This window comes from Paramormyrops kingsleyae, chromosome 2 (assembly GCF_048594095.1).
Source record: "Paramormyrops kingsleyae isolate MSU_618 chromosome 2, PKINGS_0.4, whole genome shotgun sequence".
Classification (NCBI taxonomy): domain Eukaryota; kingdom Metazoa; phylum Chordata; class Actinopteri; order Osteoglossiformes; family Mormyridae; genus Paramormyrops; species Paramormyrops kingsleyae.
This window is the reverse complement of record NC_132798.1, coordinates 42,361,262-42,383,695: the sequence shown is the minus strand read 5'-3', so window position 1 is coordinate 42,383,695 and position 22,434 is coordinate 42,361,262. Positions and strand designations below refer to the sequence as shown.

The 22,434-nt window shown below is 44.1% G+C and overlaps 2 protein-coding genes across 3 annotated transcripts; both read right to left on the bottom strand.

The window, feature by feature from the left end:
* Positions 1-373: 373 nt before the first annotated feature.
* Positions 374-10,640, bottom strand: bcl7a (BAF chromatin remodeling complex subunit BCL7A). Its single transcript, XM_023824627.2, has 6 exons — positions 10,233-10,640; positions 8,394-8,475; positions 7,578-7,674; positions 6,482-6,685; positions 3,782-3,885; positions 374-3,071 (listed from the first exon to the last, which is right to left on the bottom strand). Exons 1-6 carry the CDS (start codon positions 10,322-10,324, stop codon positions 2,997-2,999), a joined length of 654 nt encoding a protein of 217 aa, XP_023680395.1. The 5' UTR covers positions 10,325-10,640; the 3' UTR covers positions 374-2,996.
* A 202-nt stretch (positions 10,641-10,842) lies between these two features.
* cfap251 (cilia and flagella associated protein 251) lies at positions 10,843-22,219 on the bottom strand. 2 transcript variants are annotated; one of them, XM_023824560.2, is made up of 21 exons: positions 21,866-22,219; positions 20,718-21,002; positions 20,296-20,436; positions 19,309-19,418; positions 18,948-19,056; positions 18,541-18,621; positions 18,175-18,252; positions 18,045-18,089; positions 17,661-17,863; positions 16,410-16,589; positions 15,887-16,137; positions 15,111-15,262; positions 14,719-14,892; positions 14,455-14,639; positions 13,949-14,063; positions 13,299-13,462; positions 12,904-12,994; positions 12,277-12,420; positions 11,956-12,184; positions 11,665-11,763; positions 10,843-11,313 (listed from the first exon to the last, which is right to left on the bottom strand). In XM_023824560.2, the coding sequence occupies exons 2-21, from the start codon at positions 20,979-20,981 to the stop codon at positions 11,156-11,158; spliced, it is 2,973 nt and encodes a 990-aa protein (XP_023680328.1). In that variant the 5' UTR covers positions 20,982-21,002; positions 21,866-22,219; the 3' UTR covers positions 10,843-11,155. The 2 variants fall into 2 exon arrangements, with proteins under 2 accessions (XP_023680328.1, XP_023680326.1); XM_023824558.2 differs by having other exon boundaries at positions 20,718-20,999.
* Positions 22,220-22,434: the final 215 nt, after the last annotated feature.

The window sequence follows — 22,434 nt, the reverse complement described above, 5'->3', positions numbered from 1 at the left end:
GGCAGAAGGAACACTATGAGGGACTCCTCAACCTCGTGGATAGGTCCTATCTCTGGGAGGCACTGTTGTATACTTCAGCTGTATCAGAGTCTATCACCGTGGCTCAAGATGCTATGGTGTCAACAGCCTCCATGGTGGAAAGGCTGCAGATGTACAGAACACCTGTCCATAGGTGTTGAACAGGGGTGGTGCTCCTTATTTTTACAAAGGGAAACTGGAGAGTGTGTTCCAGCTATAATGGGATCTCAGTTCTCAGTCTGGGAAGGTTCACTGCAACTCTGTCCTGGATAAGCAGGCAAATGTTGACATTTCTAAGCTTTTGCAGTTCCAGCATGTTATCACAATCATGCAATCATTCAAAGGAACACATCCATAAAAGTGAAGTAGTTTGTGTTTTTATTATTAAAACAAATCCATTGTACATGATAAAAACATCACTACTGATGGAATAAATAAGTCAAAACCAGATCTTACTGCTGTACAAGACAATACTACTGAAGGCCGAAAGGGAAAAAAATGGTCCCAAAAATATACTATATATTTTTAACATCTCACTAGCTATAGGTTCAGATTGTTGAAGTTAAACAAATGAGGGCAAAACCCCAACTTGATACGGTGGTAAAATGGAAAAAAACAGAACTCATAAAACAGTTTTTTTTCCCCCAAGCAGAGAGCCTTGCATGATTTTTGAAGTCAATACATAGTGTGTAAGTGCCAGCACTGCTGGACTAAGAATGAGGTATTCGCAGAGCCCTCTAACCAAATACTCATTGTAACCCCACGGAAAAGAACATCGCTTTGTACTATTGTGTATTTTACCATAAAAAAAACAAAAATCCTGGATCCCCAGACATCTTTGAAGAGGAAATTTCATGTTGTTTTTCTTGTCTGGGGTTCGAGACACAGAATATGATCCCCATTACGAGCCTGATCCCTCAGCATTAATGAAGCAACCTCCTGGGTTTGAACAGAGTAAGAAAACACAGGATACATTTTGTGGGAAAGGCAGATTTTGAGACAAGGCCATCCCACATCTTGCCATCACAACTTCCAGAAACCTGAGGATTAACTTTGGAACCATCGTTAGGCGTTGGAGAGTTAAGGTGTGGCCTTCATATCCCAAGAGATGGCAACACAAATGCATCAGGAGACAGCCTTTACTTTATCTTACTTTTTTAAAACGCTTGTGCAAAAATGCAGCGCCATCCAAATAGGGTGAAGTTGGCAACGCCATCCCACTGAGCACTCAACTGTCTCTGAGGTTTAACAAGCACCTTGACAATGTGAGGAGGGTGGGGGCAGCAGGAGGGAAGGGAGCGGGTGTCCAGGGCCCCAGCAACGGTAACCTAGCTGGCCTCTCCCTGTGGAACTGCCATGGGTGCCTGTCATCTGCAGCTTAAACCATTATGGATGATCTGAACTGAGCAAGTCCTTTGTTGTACATGCCGGCACTCAGCACAGCTATCCCAGAATTGCCTAAATTGGTGCAGATGGATGCTGAACATTGGAAACCATACACTATAGCCATCCTACACCCTACCACGTTAACTGGATTACCACATACACAGACTGAAGTGCATACCTTATCACACCAGAGGATGGGCCACGACAGTGGAATGTTCCCTAAAATATCTGGGAAGTCATATCTAACTGGAGTCCAAATATACATATACTATTTAAAATAAACAGCTCATCTCAAGTAATTACCCAGCAATGCCAAACAATAGTAGTGTATAGCTTTCAAACAAACCCAAAAAGATACTCTCCTTGGTGTCTTACTGTTTACCATTTATTTTCTTATGTCCAAAGGAGAGAGAAAAAAGTCTATCGGTACTATTTTTGGGGAAAATGAATTCTTAGTAGCATGGATGCTGTAGTGCTGTTCCTGGCATCGTAAGCACAGAGCCTGGGATGCAGAGTTAAAGGTGACTTGCTCATAATGCTCTTTAACAGCTCATTTAAAACTAGGCAAATCAAAGAAAAATCCAACGCAACTAACTGAGGCTCTCATTTCATTTCAGTTCTGCTTTACCGCTGCAAATGTAACCATCTCCAAAATTACTCTTGGCATCCTTATCGTATACGCATGGGTGTTGTTCGTGTAAAATGAACTTTTTTTTTCTCCTTGTGAAGCATTTTAGAGAAAAGCAAATCAAAATGTCAAATACAGGGCACTTAAAAGACAGCAGAAGGTAAAAAATATATATACACACATACAGGAAAAAAAACACAAGCTTATCGTTTTGGTAACGCAAGGCACATAACCAAGCAGGACCTATGCTACAAACTGTTCACGAGAGTAAGATTAAACAAAACTGAACAAACTAAATATGTAACCTGTACCATTAATTAAATATTTTGTTGTTGTCCTTGTTAAATAGACTTGAAAAATAACAGCAGCAGCACCAGCTGTGATCTTGACATTTAACAGTGCGTTGACCCTCCTGAGCAAAAAAAAAAAAAAACACAAAAAAAACCCCAAACCCCCAGAGCAGAAATGAAGAAATGAAACAATAGGAAAGCTTCTGAGAAATCTAATAGATTAGTTGCAGTGGTGTGTCACAAAAAGTGAAGACAGACCCCGGGTCCATTTTAGCCTTTGCCACTAGGTGGCACAGTTGAAGAGTAGGGTTATCTGTCTTTCGACCAGTGCTTCAGTGGGAGTGGGGGTGCTATCTCTATTGAGAGTGAAACGAAGGTACGGATCTCCACTGTTGTTGGCTGGCCATCTGAGGGCTGCTTGTCCCTCAGGTACTGCCCCCTGAATGGTTCTCAGCTGGACTGAGAAAGGGGGGGGGGGCACGGCCGGTAGGTGGTAGGGCGCAAGGTGAGCAAAGTTGTCCCAGGCCACCATGAGCGAGTATTCAACAACAATATTTCACAGAGAGATGCTGACCTTCCACGTCTGGGGACTTGGGACTGGGTGGCGGGGGGGCAGGGACATCGCGTGAGTCGGTAGATAGGTGAGGGGAAGAGGTGGATCAGGTATTAGATGCTTAATTCTCCTCGAAATCTGGAGATGGAGACTCCAGTTTGCCTTTCTTACTGGGAGGGGCACCATCTTCCAATTCCTGTTTTGAAGTAAAAATCATTCAAGACAGCTGTGCATCAGTTTACTTGCAAAGTTTACAGACTTCTCACATAAACTATCTATTTTCACGGCCATGGGAGGATCCAGTAGCTTTTCACAGGCTGCACAAAGCATGGGGAGAAAGCAGTGTACCCTGCCGAGGTGGAGTTCGAACTCCTCACCCTGCTGATGTGAGGCAGAGAAATGTACCCCAGCAAACTCATATGAAATTCTCCTCCAAAGGCCACATATTAGACAACTCTCAGCCCTCCACTGATTTCCCTTAAATTAGTAATATTCAACAATGAACGTATATGCCCTTCAACTTGCAAGTCATGTTAGCAGGCTTGCAATTAGTAAGATATAGATCAGTGGTCTCCAACCACAATGCTGGCAGGCTGTGGGACGTGTAGTTTTCCAATCTTCATTTGTAGTTTATATTACTGTAATTAATAAAGCTATCTGAAGTGATCAGTCTCTTAGCACCAAAGGTTGCTAGCAATCTCTCGGCAGCCTGCTAACCATAGAGCATCATATCCCAGCACCCCAGTGAAATGCAAAAGAGCCTGAACAAACCACACAGACCAACACACAGAATACACAGGAGAGTTTGGAGCTTCTCATAAACACAGAAGAGAGAATACCTAGGGGCAGCATTCAGCTACCTCAGGGCAGTGCCTGCTGGCAAAATGAAGGGCCAATAGCTGGTACCTGAGTGATTTTGGCAGACTCCAAGGATGGTTCCTTCTCCCCAGAGGCCCTGCCATCTTTCTTGCCTGTGTTGAGCATAGACTCTGTGGTGGGATGGCTCTTGCCTGCAAGCCAACAAATTCTCCATTAGATCCTCTTCCCGTCCCAAAATGGACACTAAGCAATTGCTGATATGCAAGTTAATAAATCCACCAAACCCTCAGAGACCGAGAAAACCTTCAGGAGAAACCCTAGGAATTACAGGAAAGGCTGAAATCTGAACCACAGCAGTACTTTACAAAATGGTGCTGATTTTTAGCAATAACCTTGTTAGAAACCTACATGTGGTACATACTTCGGAAGTGATTTGTAACATGCTAATAGTTTAACCTGTGATATCTACATAAGGGAACTGCACATGGTAATTATTTCTACTATATTTTTTGTTCTGTAGCCACAGAAATTAATCTATGGATTTGTATTATGCTCCTACAACTCCCAAGGAGCATTTCAGCATCATCAAAACCCCCCTCCCTCATTGGTTAACAAAGGATCATGGGAAATTGAGGATTTTAGTGAAAAGGCAAAATAAATGCTGCATTTCATTTGCCCTCGGAACTCTGATTCCGAGTTGGATTCCGGGTTTTGAAGCCGGAAGTGACGACATGCGCGCTTCTGTTTCTCGGAGATCCGAGAAATATCTCTGACAGCACAGAGGATCCCGAGTTCAGAATCCAAGATGGCTGCGCCCTTTATCAACAGAAGGGAAAGTTGTAGTTTTATCCTGTTTAAGCACTACTTCTCATTTGTGGCTCATTAAATCGGTCGCACACACTATACCGTCCAACTTATCTGTGGAAGTGTTGCTACGGAGTTTTATACATGAAGCACCGCGCGTAATGTGTTATCAAGTGATATTGCCAACAATGGCTAACAATTAACCGGTCTAGAATTGGATTTCATGATTAGTCAGATTATTTGTCAGATTTAAGGTAGTTCAGGCTAATTATAAGTGAACAAAGATAATGGCCATTTAAACTGAGGTACCATAAATCCGACAAGTTGTCCGGCTAAGCAAAAAATCTTGCTTTTTCATGAGTCCATGGTATTGCTACTTCTGTGGCAAATGGAACATTGGAACAAATGGAACATTTGATACACCATTCGACTCGGGTTTTCCCGAGTTTTTAGCAGATGTGACGTAATATCGGAATCCGAAAATCGGATCCCGAGGCAAATGGAATGCAGCATTAGAACAAATGTGTACTGTTAAAAAAAACAGTACACATGGAACACACACTTTTACATAAATTACATGAACGAAATTAATTCACACCAAAATGCCCAAAGATGTAGGAAGCACAGAATTTTGGGATGTATCTAGTTTCTAATGGCATTAATGAAGTGACAGCATGGCTGTTCTTCACAAAGATTCAGCAGTGATCATTTAAGTAGTGATCATTTAATTAAAAATATATAACCGCTAGAAGAATGTAGACTGAGCAGGAAAACCACCCAAACTGTTATTCTATCCCCATCTAGTGAGGTCTATGAATCCCTCCAGACAGATGGTGGACAAAAGCCCTTCTACAAAAGGTCAATTTGGGCTGGAGCAGAAGTGTTTCCCAAGCAGACCTGTCCATAATGCACCCCTTTACTGGTCATTTGGTCCAGATCCAAGACAAAGATCCTTATCCAAAAATACTGCAGCACGCTACCTCCCGGGAATGTTTAGGACTTTCACTTATTTAATGCTGAACTGGGATAAATTAGAGGAAATCCATTTCAAATCATTGTTTTATGAACATTCTGCCTGTCCTGTTTCTGTCAACAGCCACCTGTAAAACAGAATCATTAATAATGCCCTAGTTTAAGCTTCAATAGCCGTGTTTGGACTACTTCCAAATGATAATAACCATTTTGAAGTTCTCCCTGGGAATCTAATGAAATATCGTGAAAATGTTTATGATAACATCATGAGGCAGATCCAGCCAAACAGAGTAAAATATGTAAGGAATTAGGAAACACAGCCAACAGCGCAGCCGGATGGATTCTGGATGATACACCACTGTCAGATGGTTCAGACTGTGCCCGGGAGCAGCAAGTCTGCTATACAAAGTCTTTGCGGCAGAGGCTGTTGACTTCTGAAAAATATGCAACCATTTCCAGCCAAGATGCAGAAAGATGGTGCAAATGACTCCACTAACAAGCTTGTCAATTCCAGAGTCCATGAAGTCAATTTTACCTTATCAGCAGAACTGGTGTTTTTAACTGTCCTTGCCAGAGTTTACTTCCTAAACTGATTTTTTTTTACAATTTTTTTTTTGTCTTCCACAAATGATTGAAATGATTTTGAATATGAGAGTGGTTCAATAGGAAAGGTTGAGATGATGGACACTTTCTCAGGGAAACACCAGGGCCCCGCTGGTCGCATAACATGCCGGCAGCGAGCTCTCGCACGGAAACACCCCGAAGGCATCGACGCATTGCTCGACAGATCCCTCTGATTTCTAAAGGTCCTCGGTGGTTCTGTTGACGCATGCTGCGACACGTAGTCACTATCAACAAGGACTTTAGATAAGCTACATGCTTAACGAGGCATCTTGAGCCAAGTGATTAACTATTCCGCTCTTTAACTTGGTGAAGGCAAAGTCAGTTTGGATTTTAACAAAGCACCTGGCAGCTGTTGAGGAGCATGAGTGGTGCACGCTGTTGGCCTACCTTGCTTGGACTGCTGCAGCCTCTGTTCAGACTTTACATCTGGGCCCATGGGCTCCTTGTCAGGGGACTGGCTCTGGTCACTCTTGCCCTCGTTGCTGTCGCTCTGAGAGACAGCGGCCAGCTCCGGGGTGGGACTGGCATTGCTGCTCGTCTCCTGCTTCACGGGGGACGAGTCTGCGATGGAGCTCTGGTTGCTGTTGTCATCTGAGGGAAACCCAACATGAAGGCCTCAGATGTAGAACTGGCCAAAGCATCTATTGGTGCTTTTCCACAGCCACCAAGAACCGAACCGCACCGCAAAGAGCAGGTTTTCCACTGTAATGTATGAGCCGTATCCGACCGGCATGTGGCCTTGCTTAATCATGCTTTTGGCCCTGCTAGTAAATCGAGCTGGCTGAGTCACCATGATCTGATTGGTCGAAATGCACAAAGATACTGGTGTTCTGCATCAATATGCAAGGATTATCTAAAGAAAAAAGGGCATTGTCAGTATATTATTCATTATTAGTAGCATTGCACAGTTATTAATGCATTCCCAATAACTCAGATTCTAAAAATTTCCAACCTCCTACTTAAAGTACTAGAGAACAGCTGAACAGAATGAATTTGTAATGCAAGCTAACGCTAATTCCGCTAGCGTTTGAAGCTAACGTAACAGCGATTCTCACAGACATGCTACCAGAAATTAGCACCTAGTAAATCATGATGTACACCTTGTGCACAGTCAATAAATATTTCCTCAATTTTATGTGACTGTCGGTTTCCAAACCCAGCAACGCCTTTACCGGGTCGACATTTCTGCAGTGGAAAATCAAAATGAGCTGGAATCGGGCTGTGACTAGTGTCATTTCGAGTTGGGTATGGCCTGGTTCCTGTAAGCTAGTGGAAACGCGCCGTACGTTTGCATGCAGGGGCAGGGCCAGAGGGCCCCCATGCCTCAATTGACAAAACTCCTAATTGCACTATAGTGAAAACAAGCTATGGATGCGAATGTGGCAATAGGGGGTATACTGGTTGAGCACCTTACACAGCTTCATAAACATGGGTCAAGCCTTTGGGTGTGTATAGCTATGTATATAACACAGGGCGTACTTACCATGCATATCCATCATTCCGGGGGAGGAGCTATTCTCAGGGGTCGTGACCTCTGACCCACACTTCTCATCTTTACCCTTCTTCTTGTTTTTGCTCTTCTGCAAAACAGCAGGCTTAATGAAGCGGTGCTCACAGAGACCTGCACAAATCCGTTACCACAGCAACTGCATTCCCTGGATACACTGGGGAGGACTGGGGCATCCTTAGCCCAGCGGGGCAACACTCATGCTTAGCAGATATGCCAAAGTGTTGACGTTAGTTCGACTCCTAGTCAGTCTGACACGTGTTACACTTTGGCAGTATGTGTCGAGGAACACTTGGCAGGAAACACCATAAACAGGAAGTGTGAACCTTTTATTGACCTTCAGGCGATTTTTTGTTTAGTCACCCTTGCCATTATTATTTTCAGAACCTAGTGAGCAAACATTGGCTTTTATGATAATTAAGTACTTCCCATTTTACAGCATATTCTTGGCAACTTCCTAGGTCAGCCTGTATCCGTTATCAGAAATGCCTTTCACGTCACCCCACCCTATCCGCTAACCTGGGGACGCACTCAAACAGGCGGACAGTGAGGATGTCTGAAAATTAACAAAATGTGAGTGTGGAAATATCCCTCAGCAGGGCTGTGATGTGGACTCAAAAGTTGCTTTTAAAATTTAAATTACAATTAATTATGGAGCAGTAGGGTAACAGAGTTGTTTAGCAAAGCAAAAGCAACCAAACTACAAAAATGTTATAAAACTTATCCATGGCATTTGAACAAAGAGGTTACTTTAAGAACTTCTGCTGCAGAGTCCAGCAGGTTGAAACTTACATCATCAGTCTTGGGCTCGGTCACGGGGACCCACTTGTAGATCCGGAGCGACGTATCACCGACTGTCACCCACTTTTTCTCCCTGCATAGTAACAACCCCCATCAGTATGACTCCAGCAAGGTTTAAGAAACTGCTCTCTTCCTTGTGAAGTATGGGAAACCTCACATTTTAAATATGTTTACATTTATTTTCCCCATCATTCAAGACACTCAACAAACAACAAAGAGGTCTTGGGACCCCCAAGGTCAGATCTTTAACTCGGCGTAGCAAACATGATGCACTAAACCTTTTGGTGTAACGCTGACAAAGCTGTACAGGGGCTCAGAGGGGACTCTTACAGACCCCTCGCAGGGATACACAGGCAGTGTCTGGCTCACCAGCCAGCCAGTCTAGACGGGGAAAAGACCCGATGGTACGCCATTGTCATCCCTGGGCAGTGCTCCAATTTAGCTGCTGCAGTTGGGCACAAAAGGTATCCCCAGGGTGGTGGTGCTCTGAGAAATGGTACAGCTTGGTACCCATGACAAAGCCGGTCTGGGGGGGGCGAAGGGGCACTGGAGTACTGATGAGCGGGGATTGTGATCAACAAGCCCCCAAGAGTTGTTTAATGTCAGAAGCATTTGGTCAGCAAAAAAAAAAACACATCAAAATCTAATTTGCTTATACATGAAATGCAATTCCAGATTTCAAAATCGTCCTTTAAGAGTGGACTGAGCGAAGTAGTCATTTTTTAAAAATGATTCAATCTTTTTATTTTCATAAAACCAAAATAAAATAGTGTTATTGTGTGTCTTAAAATTTGGTTCGCTATTAGATCCGGGTCTGCGTTGTTATATAGTGCTTAATATGAAAACACTTATGACTTATAAGAATATATTTCTATATTTTGGTTATGATATGCGTCCGTCGACTTGGGTCGCAGTCTGAATTTAAAGTTAACATTGCAGTAAAACATCGGCAAATAATTAAATAATGTGTTTAAAACACTCGGTTTCACATCCGAGCCTAGGCCCAAACAGAAACAATACGGCGAACCAAAACGTTTTTTAAATGTTTATAAGCGCACAAAAAAATATTTTTAACTCGACATTTAAGTCGATATTCCAACCCTTCCGTGATCGCTATCGCCCGAATAATTCGCGACGATCTTATTCCAGTAATCCTTCGTCAGCGTCCCACTAACATCCAATATGGTTAAATATAAATAAAATATATAATGATGGCATCTTCGTGCAGTCGATTGCGATGAAACAATGTAATCTTCGGTAGATTTCAAAGTGTGAGTCATATTGCGTGTTCGGCCATGCACTGCCTCCCCCTCCCAGCCCCCACCGCACGCTTTTTCAATTCGGACTAAAGAGCGACTCTAAGCGCTAAATTTAAAACCCCGAGACCGTATAAAAACTATTGCGACTCTAGAGCGCCGTCGTCATATAGTTACAAGGTGGAAATTATTGTTATGATTTGTGTGTCTCCCCCCATGCACTCCACACAACGCGGCTCCCTCCACCCGGCATTACAGCGGGCTGCAAACAGCAAAGGCTTCATGTGACTGCAACGAAATGGCTTCTGGGTTCAACCCACATTAATGGGAAAAAAATCATTTTAAAAAATCGACACGAGTGCTGTTTGTAATCGGCCCGGTGTGCGATACCGGGTGCGAGGGCGCCGAAGCACACCTGAGCCAAGCGGAACAAGCCGAACGGATTGAATTCAAGATGACCCCGCTTTCATTTAATTCTTTCTTCTCGTCCTCTCTCCTCCCCCCACGATCTGGCTTTCTGGTATTAGATAACGAATAAGGGCTTTTTTCCCTCTCCTTCCCCAGACAAACTTACCATTTTCGTACTTTCTCAATAGCGGCCATAACCCGCTTGATGTCATCTTTCGCTCTACTCCGGGTCTCCGCGCGGACCGACCTGCCCGACATCGCTGCTGCTCCTTAAATATATATATATTTTTTTCTAAAGCTCGCCGGCAGTTCAGACACAATGCAAACATTCAATGTAAGAGCTTTGAAAGCGGGGAGCGCGCCTGCGCCGACTGCAGCGCAGAGAGGAGCCCACAGCTGCACGGCCGGAGCGGAGCTCAGCGCAGCGCGGCGCCGAGAGGCGAGGCGGACGGGCTTTATCGCACTTTGTGCGACGATGGTGCGAAAAAGCAAGCAGAACAAAAGGGGCTCCGGAGTTGCATTGTTGTCGCTGGAAGGAAAAAAAACTTCATCCGGAACTTCGCGCCGTACACCGGCACGTAGACGCGGGGCTGCTCGGCCGGAATAGGGAAGATGGGTTTTAAAAATGTAATACATTTATTTAACAATACTGAAGGGAAATTGATTTTTAAATGTATTTCATTTGGATAAATAATAAAAAAGAATAATTGACACAATATATAATTTGAACAGTTTATTTTTATTTTTAACTTTTCCAATAATACAGATAGGAAAAACACTAAATTATTTTATTTGTGTTGGTAGAAAACCCATTAGTAAGTAAGTAAGTAGAATTATTCTAAATGTACTTCGGATGAAAAATGAAAATATTGGGGGGAAATACTTTTAAAAATAATAAAATGTGTAAATAAAATGTAATAATACAGGCACAAAGGATGACAGGCAAAAGATGAAAGTGGAGGGCAGTTGTACGGAACAGTTCATCATGGAGGTGTCAACGCAGTGTCAAATGTGGCAAATCCAGCCAGGCCTGCGGAAGTCGAGTTCACATCCCTGCGGGGTGGCACCGCCGAGCCGGTGGCAAGCGATTCACACCTCTGGCCGTGAAATCGGGGCCCCGGTGAGCGGCTGCTCCCTTCTGGAGCACACAGGCTCACTGTGAGGGTGGCTGAAGCCCAGGATGTCCCCTATCAGCGTGGCCTCTGTGATCTCGACCGGGACTGTGTGCTCCACCAGGGCCTCTGTACCTGCATCCCACACACAGGCCAGCAAACACACACGTCAAGCACTGCTGGGCCCACGTGCAAGGGCATAACTTTGGGCTGAGCTTTGGGAGGATTGAGGTCTCCACCCATTTAAGGGGTCCAGGTATTAGCTGGATTTGATTATTGGGAGGGTTAAATCCCCCCACCCCCCCATAATTTATACCCAATGTGACATCACATGCGCACTCACCTCATTGCTGCACAGATTTTATTACTGTTCCATGCTCATGTGGGGTCCTTGGATCTCACTCAATGTTCAACTTGCATTAATAAAATATATAATATAATGCACTTTTTCTTCTATATCAAAACATCCCTAAGATCTGAACTTACCAATATCCTGACCATCTCCCAGGTCAGATCCTCCGCTTGCATTTAACCCCAGTAATGTGATGAAGGACTCTGCCAGTTCCTCTTCCGTCATGTGTTCCCCTTATCATGCAACATCACAACAAAACACAAAACCTCAGTGCTATACTCCAGTCGATGAGCCACCTTAATCTGCAGATCAGTTATCATTATGTGACATAACGGTGTTTTGGGGGCGGGGCTCGCTGTTAGCTCTTGTTTTACTTGTGTGAGTCATTCGTTGTTTTTGAATATGCGAATGATACAGAGCCACACCTCTTGCCTGTAGAAGGTCCAGAAGTTCCTCCCTGTTCAAGTACTGCTCTCCCTTTTCATTCGGGCAGCCCAGGAGCTCGAATAAGCGCTCCATCTCAGGCATGTAAACCTCAAATGCTGGCCTGTGGTTGACGTACAGCTTGATGAACTCCTCCAGGTCCACATCCGTCACGTACTCCCCCATCTCAGCATAGCGGCTGAACTTGACTTCATTGTGTATGTCCTCAAGCTGGCGAGGTTCGGGGTGGGAATGGTTAGCCAGACTCCTGTCACCCCCAGGAGGGCTGAGATGAACTGCCCCCCCCCCCCGCCCCCCATTACCTCCTGCTCCGTGGGAAAGAAGCCCAAAGCTCGCATCATGAAGGGCACCTCTGCCAGAGGGATTGTTGTGGACAGCTGCCGGGGCTCCATAGTGTCTACGGCCTGACTGCGCAGCTGACAGTGATAGAAGTAATCCTCCATTTCCTAAGAAACATAAACATAACAAGGCCAATGTTACTTACGGAAGGATAAACCGGCGTTTTAACTTCTGGTTAAAGTTAAATTATGGTCTGGCCATAAATGCGGTTTGATGGAGGGTGTATCTCATGTGGGTCTCCTGTGTGACGGCTCTTCCCATTGGCCACAGCTAAAATCATCTAGCTACTATATGACTTGAACCATTTTCTACCTATTCAAGAAAATTTGCCCCTATGTACAGTACAATCTTCATTTACAATGACAGACTCTTTTTACATTTACAGAGTATAAATATTTAAAAATCACTTGTACAAATAATTTTCCTTTCTACATCCAAGGAAAACGTGGTAATTGGCATAGAGCTGAGTATTTACTGCCCCTCTGTGTTTTTCTTAAAGACTTTGTTATGCATTAAATCTTAAATCCGTTGTTATACTGATAAAGGCAATGATGTAAACAGTGATTAGGCAGAGAGAACGAAGTTCCCACCTTGTAGAACTCCCCCTCTCTCCCTCCTTCCAACAGCCCGTAGAAAGGCTCAATTCCCTGGCCTCCAAGAGACGCCACAGCCTCCAAGGCACTGAAATACACCGTGAAGAATAGTAAAGCAGCCTTATACACTGCCCAAGAGGGCCATCTAGGTCACAACTTACAATTAGCCCATTTCCAACCTGTTCTTACACCTTTGATGGGTCATGAATTCAGTCATTGTTGTCATTGGGATAATTTATAACCAACCGTGGAAAATGAAACCGTCAGTAATTTCCTGCTTGAGGTTGCATTTATTTTCCACTCTGGTCAGGAAATCTGTACACATATAGACAGGCTTTAGCTGGGCCTGAACCTGTTCAAAGGCCCAGCTTGAGTATGGGGCTTGGGCTTACTTTAGGTTAGTCTCCCATGAGAGGAGGGTGCAGTCGACTCCGCCTGCAGTGAAGATATATTTGCCATCGTAGGAGCAGCTGAAGGAGGAGGCGCCGGTTGGATGACAGAGCATGGCGAAGGACTTGTGGGGGTTTCCATCCAAGGGCAGAATCTGAAGCCCCACCTTGGGCAATAAAAGAGCTGGTCAAGCAACCTGTGTCAGTTCCTTCCGCAGAAGAACGATGGGAATCCCAAAGCAAAGCCCAGTAAACAACTATGGTAATACATCCTTATTTCCCCATTGTCTTCTGCCTTATAAAAGCTTCTCTTCTGCTTCTCATGGAGCTCTTGGACCTAGAAGTCCTTTGTTTTACCATTGGTCCTGCTAAGGGACTATACCAAAAATGTCTATTCTAGGTATCTGACTCTTCACTAAAATTCATGTTTGGAGTGTTACATCTGGGTTAATTTTTACCGCTGGGGTTTTGTCTTTTGTTGATGCATCCATGCCTTCTGCATTTAACCCTTAAACATGTTTTTGACCCTGTACTTAAACAGTTCAGCCAATAATTAATACAGGTCTCAAGTAATGTCTAGGCAGTGAAATAATCAGTTCCTCCTAATTACATTTAATTAGAAAGGAAAATATACAAATACACAAATCAGTCACCTTATCTTGATTGATGAAGACCAGATAGTGGGTCTTTTGGTTTCCTCCTCCTGACGCGGGCAGACTGGCAATCTTCTTAACAGGAGACCCATACGTGGGACCCAAAAGTGTCTTTCTGCTCAGGAAAAACAGAAAACAGTTACACTATCTGAAAACACTTAATTAGCACCTAATTACAGCAGGAGGACATAGCAGCAATGAATATAGTGAATGCAGTGATATATAAATGTCACTGCAACTCATACATTCCAAGGTGATTCCATGATGATTCAATAGACAATTTTAATACAACCTTACCTTAGGACGTATTTCCCATTGGTTTTTATCAGTAAATAGTACTTTGTTGTTTGCTGATAGAAAATAAAATATTTACATAAAATATTTAATGTATTAATGCAGTTTAAAAACTAAATTGAGTAAACACGTGATGATCTTATGTAATAAGAGGATGAAAGAAAAGACTAAAAAGGCGTGACGGATAGAGGGTAGGACAGGCTGATGCTGACCTGCACATTTTGGTGGTGCTGTTGAACAGCTTCATCTTGAAATGGTCAGAGGCGGTGAGCAGAAAATGCTCTGAGGTGAGCGGTGGGTACCAGGCCATGCAGGTGGGCACGGCGCCCTGCTCCACGCGCTCGACGCTGCAGATCCGTAGGTCATCCTCCCAGCTGCCCAGGACGTCATACTCCACCTGCTCACAAGACCTGCATCACTGGCAGTCCAATCAGCAGCTCTCCAGAACATTTTAGGATGTTCCACAGGGGACTCACCAGCATGCGATCCATCCCAAGGGAGAACAGCCTGGGCTGGCTGTTGTCCAGCTGGACCCCGAACAGGAGGTCCTGGATGGGCTTGTAGTGGCACCGATGCCGGCCCAGGTATCGCCATACTTTCCGTCCATCCTCGGAATGGAGTCGGATCAGCGTCACGGTGTTTCCTGTGTCCTGGAACGGGAACGCCACCGTTATCCAGCCCAGTTCGCTGCCGTCCTTTCAGTACCCTTCATGCTTTTTCCTCACGAGCAACAAGGCCTCGTTTCTGCAGCTCCTCCAGCGACTGTAACACATGCAGCTCAGGGCATATCTAATCCTCTCCTGCCTTCTTTTCTTCAAGCGACTAGCAGAAAGAGACTCTAACCCAACGATCCACGCCCTCCACTCACCGCTGTGGCCAGGTACTGTGAGTCCGAGGAGAAGGCCACATGGCTTATGCAGTGGCTGCTGTATTTTAACAAATGGTTCTCATCATACTGGGAAGCTGAGGTGTCCAGGATTTCTACCGCTCCACAGGTGAAGCCCAGGGCCAAACAGACACCTGTGTCAGGCAAACACATCAGAAGTCTGACTTTATATTGCTTGAATTTTCATATAACACTCTAGTTATGGATAGAGACTATTAATCTCCCATAACTGTCAATCCATCCACCTATCAGTCCATCCTCCCACCCTCAAACCACACCTCCTGGGGACGTCACAGCACCTCTCATTACTGTCCTCCCTAAAATTAGCTCAATTTCTTCACTCCACATTATACATTATATTTATAACACATACAGTCCTACAATGTAATGCACCCTACTCCTACACAATCTATCCCATAACATGTGTTTACGCTGATGCATTATGTCTGTTGGTTCATGCACTTCCTGCTGTAATTATGTGCACTTACTTTTGCACAAACCAGCTTACATGGATCTCACAGATGAGTTATTATAAGCCACCAGATAACTCTAACATTAATGAGATATCAGTGCACAACAGATAGGAAGAAGGATTATTATTTCCTATCTTGGGCTTTTCAGTCGATCGTATTTCCCATGTTATGATAAATACTTGAAGGAGGGGATCATTTCAGCCCATTATATTATGGAGGATTTTAGCCATTAGCCACAGTGCCTGCACCCCATGGTGTTCACCCGTAAGTCCCTTGCCTGGCTACCTTGAGCATCATATGCCAGACACTGTATCTGCCTCTTCTCCTGGACGACCCTGCAGTAGAGAAGCTCCTTCTGCTGGTAGTTCCAGATCCTGAGGAGGCCGCAGCGGCTGCCGGTGGCAATGACAGGCTGACACGGGTGGCAGGCGACAGCGTGTAGAGCCTCCGAATGCCCCCTGAGCAGCATGTGTGGCGGGCCGGCTTGCGGGTCAACGTGCAACATTATGGCGTCGGCTGTAGACAGCACAAACCTCCTGTAGGGGGCGTGGCGTGGGGGTTACATCCCGGCGGACTTTAAAATTTGATTGTTTGCTGTGTCAAGGGGAGGAATGAGCACCACACACATCCTCACCAATAAACAGCATTAAATGTGTTTAATAATTATTATAACGTTATCAGAACAATTATTGATTTGCTGCATTCGGGTAAGTAGACAAATACACCTTTCAGTTAATTTGAATCTCTTCTGTTTTTTGATTGAAACTTAGCATTTGAGTAGTGTTAAGGAAACTGCACCCCCACTCACCGTATGAATGGCTTGGACTCCAAACTGAGTTCTGAAAGCCCCCCACCTGAGCAGTCCTCCTCCCTAGAGAAGGAGATGGACGCCACAGGGCCCAGGCCAAACTGGCTGAGCCGCTCAACTTGCTTGAAGTGCTCATCATAGACGGTGACATGGCCCTGGACATTGCCTGTCACAATAAAACTGTAGGCTGTGTGTTAAACTCAAGCAGCCATGAGGGAAGCAGGTAGCACAATAGTTAGGCCGTGCATCACTATCCTGACTGTGGCTGGTTCGAGTCCCACATAGACAGTGATATGCACATTGTATAAAATAGTAAAATACCAGCTATGAAACTGAAAGTGTCAATTTAGCAAAATGTTGGGTGCTTTCACTATTATATTTACTTTTTATATTTATTTAGCAAATATTTTGTCCAAAAAGAAACACAAATGAGGAAAGCTTAGGGTCAGAGAACAGAGTCAGCCAGCAGCCAGCACCCCTGAAGCAATTGGGCAAATGGGTTTTACTGAAGACTCCAGTAGTAATATGATCACTCCACCGGAAATGGGTTTCAATCCTATAACCCACTGGACATATGCACAGATCCCAAACCCCTAAACCCTAACATAGCTGCTGTCTATACCGACTCAAAATAGTGATGGCAATTAAGAGAAGATTTGATGGTGATAATCACTAGGGATATATAAATGAGGTTTTGTGCTGTCGATCAATGGCTGGCCTAACTAACTTTCCATTGGTTGCCTTATTTATTCATTCATTGGGGGGGGGTGGTATCTGGTGTCTATCCAGACAGCATAGGCACAAGGCTGGATGTGATGGCAGACCATTGCAAAGCACAAATGTGTACAATTTCATACACACACACACACACATTATGGACAATTTAGAATCTCCGATTAGCCTACCTGTGTGTCTCTGGACAGAGGGAGAATAGTGGAGTACCTGAAAGGGAGGGCATGCAAGCTCCACACAGGGCGTGGAGGCGAGATTCAAACCCCCACACCACCTCATCTGTCGATTCTGATTAAGCCAAAACCTTGCTTGTCCTTTCAGAGACTTTAACTTTTTCAACTATTTCAAACTGGAAAATCTGAGTAGACAAATACACCTTTCAGCTCTCAGAATGGACAAATTGTGCAGGCGGATCCACCTGAACCCAAGGATTGTCTCCTCTTTTAACTGCTGAGGGGTTAAACTTAGGCCTCGGCCTGCAGGCAGGGTGTTGGGGCTGTGCAGCCGCTCACTGGATACCTGTCAATCTGGGTCAGCACAGAGATGCCATGCATCTCAAGCTGGATGAGCTTGGTGGCTTTCCTGGGTGGCAACCCCGGGGAGGTCGCACGGTGGGGAGTGTCCCACACCAGCACGTTACCCGTCAGTGTGGCTGTCACGGCCTGCACACCCCCAGGATGGAAGATGGACTGACTGAAGGGGCCCACCGCCTTTTTGAAGGTCTGAAGAAGAAACCGAATGGATGAAGAAAACGTATCAGAAACAGAGCTGATGGATGTCAGACCTTCTGAGTCTGTTAGTCCTCAAGCAGCCACAAAGTGTGGATCATCATGACATCATCATCACGCTTCTATCATTACATGCAGGAGAGTATCGCGAAAAAAACATGCATTCTGATCCAACCTTATCCGAAATTTTGGGTGCCGAAAACTCAAGATGCCCCTCTTCCTGCAGAAGAGGATGAAGTATTATACTTGGAAATACATAAGTTGATTCATTAAAATAAACTGGAAAACACTGAAAGACTGTATACCTTTGTGTGAAATAAAACCCGACTCTCACTGTTACTCAGGAGTTGATTGCTGTCCGTGGGATGGAAGAGGATATGTTGCTAGAACAAATTTAAAAATGTACTTAAAAAATATATACAACTATTATTCCTTTTTGGCCCTAACAGGCTGCTATACCCCATGACATTCATGTTAATGACATGATAAACACACTTTTTACACCACCAAAGCAAATAAGGACTTGATTCAAATAATCATAATGGTAATTCAGATTCGTACCTCGGTACTAAAGCTTGAGAGAACAGACTCCACATTCTGTAGCCCATTGGAGACAGTGTTGGCTCTCATTAAATGCGCAGTACATACTCATCACATCACAGGAGTCTTACCTGACGGCCGTATTCAGGACCCACTTCCTTAACACAGAGCGGGGTTTCTGTCTCGGTTGTCCAGTCCCAGATACAAACTCTCTGTAAAAGATTCATTGAAAATTCATTAAGCCTCAGGTTACTTTTTTCCATTATAAAAAAAAAATTAAGTCAATGTCAATGATTAATAAGTCAACACCCTGTCATACCACATATTTCTGGGACAGTAACATTAAATCTGTTTACACTAATACCAATCCACAACAGATCACAGTGCTTCCTTAAATAATACACCTAAATCTCAATGCATTTCAAAGCACCTAGACCTTCATCATTTAGAGATTCCTGTCATTTGGTGATTCCCTTTCACCAAATGGTCAAAGGTGATGTTAGCTGAGGAATTTCTATTCCTACAAAATCCAACGAACCTGAATCTCTCGGGCTCCAACAGTGACCAGGAGCTTTGAATCTCTTGACATAGCCACCTCTGCAATGCCACCTTCAGGATGGCTGTCAAACAGCGTCCTCACAGGAATGCTGCAGCAAAATAGCGTCTACCAATTTCTATACCTACCACAGGCCAGATAATTAAAAACAAGAACCTGGCTAATTGCAGAAAAACAATGAAAATGAATTTAAAAGAAAGGTTCAATAATTATTATAATGTTATCAGAATGATTGTAATTATTGATTTGCTGCATTCAGATAAGGCTAGGATGTAGGTTCGGTTTCAACTTTGGTAGGGACCAAAATCAGACCTAAATCCCCGCCTGTCAGGTAAGGCTTTACCCCGAGTAAGAGTCCCATATTATCACCAAGCTGTCCGGGCCCTTGTCTGCTGTCACCAGCCATCGTCTGTCTTCACTGGCACACAGACAGGAAACTGGACTGCAGTGACCCTAGGAAACCATGCCAGATGAATGTTATTACAGCTATTTTATTCCTGTTCTTTTTAATTCTAATTTAAGAAAACAGCAATTGTCTTTTGTTCTTGCCATGAAGCATCGAAGTGTAGTGTAGGGATTCTCAAACCTGCCTGCAGGTGGAAAATGTACATAACCCCCCCCCCCCCCACAGCAGAGTGAATAGGAAGGGGGCATCCCAGCCAATAGCGGTATGGCAAGTCATTAATTCCATCCATTCATCCATCCATCCAGGTCAGGGTCATAAGGCAGCAAAGGGCACAAGGTTGAGGTGCACCTTAACTGGTAGGTATGCCATTTCATCACAGGCCATACATATGCACACACTGCCAAACATCATTAGCAACTTAGAGATGTCGATCAGCCTAACAGCATGTGTCTGGGCTGAGGACGGAAACCCATGCAGCACACAAAATGGGGGTGGAATTCAATCTGCGAGCTCTAGAGTTGTGAGGAAACAGCGCCACCCGCTGAGCCACCGTGCCACCCACAAGACTAACTCATTTTCTCCTGCTTAAACCATTACTGAATTCCCCTATACACATCATGTAAAATAGGCAGGGTATCAATTAGAGATAGTTATTCACATGTCAGCTATTTATATTCCACAAGATTATGCTATTTGCAAGGCAATTACAATGCATGTATTGCAATAAAGCAGAGCAGCGCCATAAATTTAGTTAAATCTGTCTTGTGGGTATTCATTAGGACACATTACTTTAATCAAAGGTTATGTGTTTTTCATATAGTAGCAGAGTTCTAATCAGTACCCCTGTTTGGGCCACAGAATTCCACTTCCAGAATGTGCTGTGGAGTCAGAGGTGATCAGTGTGTGGCTGTGCGGGTTGCTTGCCTGGAGAAGGTGCTGGGAGGCGGAGGTGTGATCATACATCACTGCCACATGGGCGCAGCCATAGAAGGTGACCAGCCGCTCTTTGTCCTGCAGGCTGAAAACGGGCAGGGCCTTGTTCATGCCGAAAGCCCACGTCAGAGTCTGGAACAGTAATTCGGGAGGCGACACCGGTTTCTTGACCATACGTTAAAACCATCAGGCCTCTCCAGAGCATGAAAACTAACAGCTATTTTGGAAAAAAGTCCCATATGCATTACTATATTTGAGTAACACTGTGATTTCAGAAGTATGACGAGATCCAATATGAATGTTCTGAATGAATGTGAACTCAATCATGTGAGCCTGGCTTTTTAAAGATTTACATGAATGTTTATTTATTTTGTGACATACAAATTGCACATGAATATGTAAAATCTCCTTACCAGAGGGTGGGTTTTGTGGGGAGACCTGCTCTCCTGAAGGGGAAACAGTGTCCTGGGCGTGGCTGTGTAGACCGGCAAGGCCTCCTGCTGCTCCTGCATGTCACCTAGCCTGTGCCGCCCAGCCACTATCTCACCATCCTCACCCGGGCCAGCAAAGGTCTCTCTTCCCCCTTCATCCTCTGCTGCCCCATTGCTTGCTGCCCCTGCCCCATCCTCAGTTACCCCGAAGGGGCAGGTACTCCCTACTCCGTCAGTGTCAGACATAGGCAGATCCACTCTGTGCTGCTTTTAGCAAGAAATAATCAGTAAAAATCTACAAATGGTCACACTTTGTAGGAATTATTTTATTTAATGTTATTGCCCTATATGTACTGTAACAGATTTTTCCATTACTGCAAACCCGGCCTGTGTCATTAAAACAAAATTCCAAATTTAAGAGCTGTGCAGGTAAATAATATTAGCTATTGGTGTTAGTAATATATGTAATTCATACACCCTGGTGCACATAGTTATTACCATGTAGAATGTACTTTTGACTCCAGAAATACTTAAAAAGTAGTTGCATATTCCGAAAAGCATTCCTGAGCTGTTATTTTCGCACTTGTAATATTCATATTAGCCTAATGGGTCTGGCCATTCTCCTCTGACCTCTCTCATTCAGCAGGTGTTTTTAGTAACAGAATTGTCCCTGATTTTTTTTATCATTCTCTGTAAACTGCAGACAGTGCAGTTTGTGAAGATCCCGGGAGGGCGACTATTTCAGAGATGCTTAGATAAACACGTGCGGCACCAACAAACCATGTTTAAAATCAGCCCCGCCCCCCCTCCCGCAATCCGAACGCTGAGCCGCACAGAAACAGGGGAACCCAATGAACTGCCCACTGCTATGTGTCGGTTTACATTACTTTCAAAAGTTTCTAGCTGAGTAACTGCAGCGCATAGTAGAAAACGACATTAGGATCGTATTAATGAGGGATCTTTGTTTTATGATACTTTAATAATTACAGCTTGAATTTTTAGGCGGACGTTTTCTACACAGCGCAACCCACTTTCGAAAGCATAAATTCAGCATGACCTCGGAATCAGATAAACAGAAAACAGTCACGAATACGCAAAAGAGTCAAAAAAAGTGCTGCCGTAGCACTTACACGGACGACTGTGACCAGTGGGCGGCTCTGACAAACGAAACGGCAGCTTCCTTTACCGTCTAGCGAAAAGCATCCAGTTGCTAAGATACGCGCAGAAGGCTTTGTGGGACAGAGACAAGGCGAATTTAAACTTCACCTCCAAGGCTAACCATGGTGTTATGATCTCGATTTTGTGATAAACGTCACAAGTTCCTGAAGCTGTAGGAGTTTTATTTTTAAATGTGAAAGCACACCCCTGCTGATTGTGTGTGTGTCTATAATGTTATTATTATTTTGTAAACTTGTCTAACAAATCTTGAAGATGTTAAATAATCCCCATGAATTTTACTGTACATTCCTCACTTAACAGTGTTATTTGCTTTTAGATCCTAGCTAATTGTGCCAGGATTTAAAAGCAGACTGTTTGGGAAGAGCTGCCAAATTTAATTTTCCTCTTCACTCAGTTTATTTTTTAAATTACTATAACAGTATCAACTTCTTTTGCAATCCACAGCTCAGACTTGCTAGCCCATATTGTTATTTAATGAGAATTCAGAGGACATCTACAAACAAGAATCAAACAACATTAC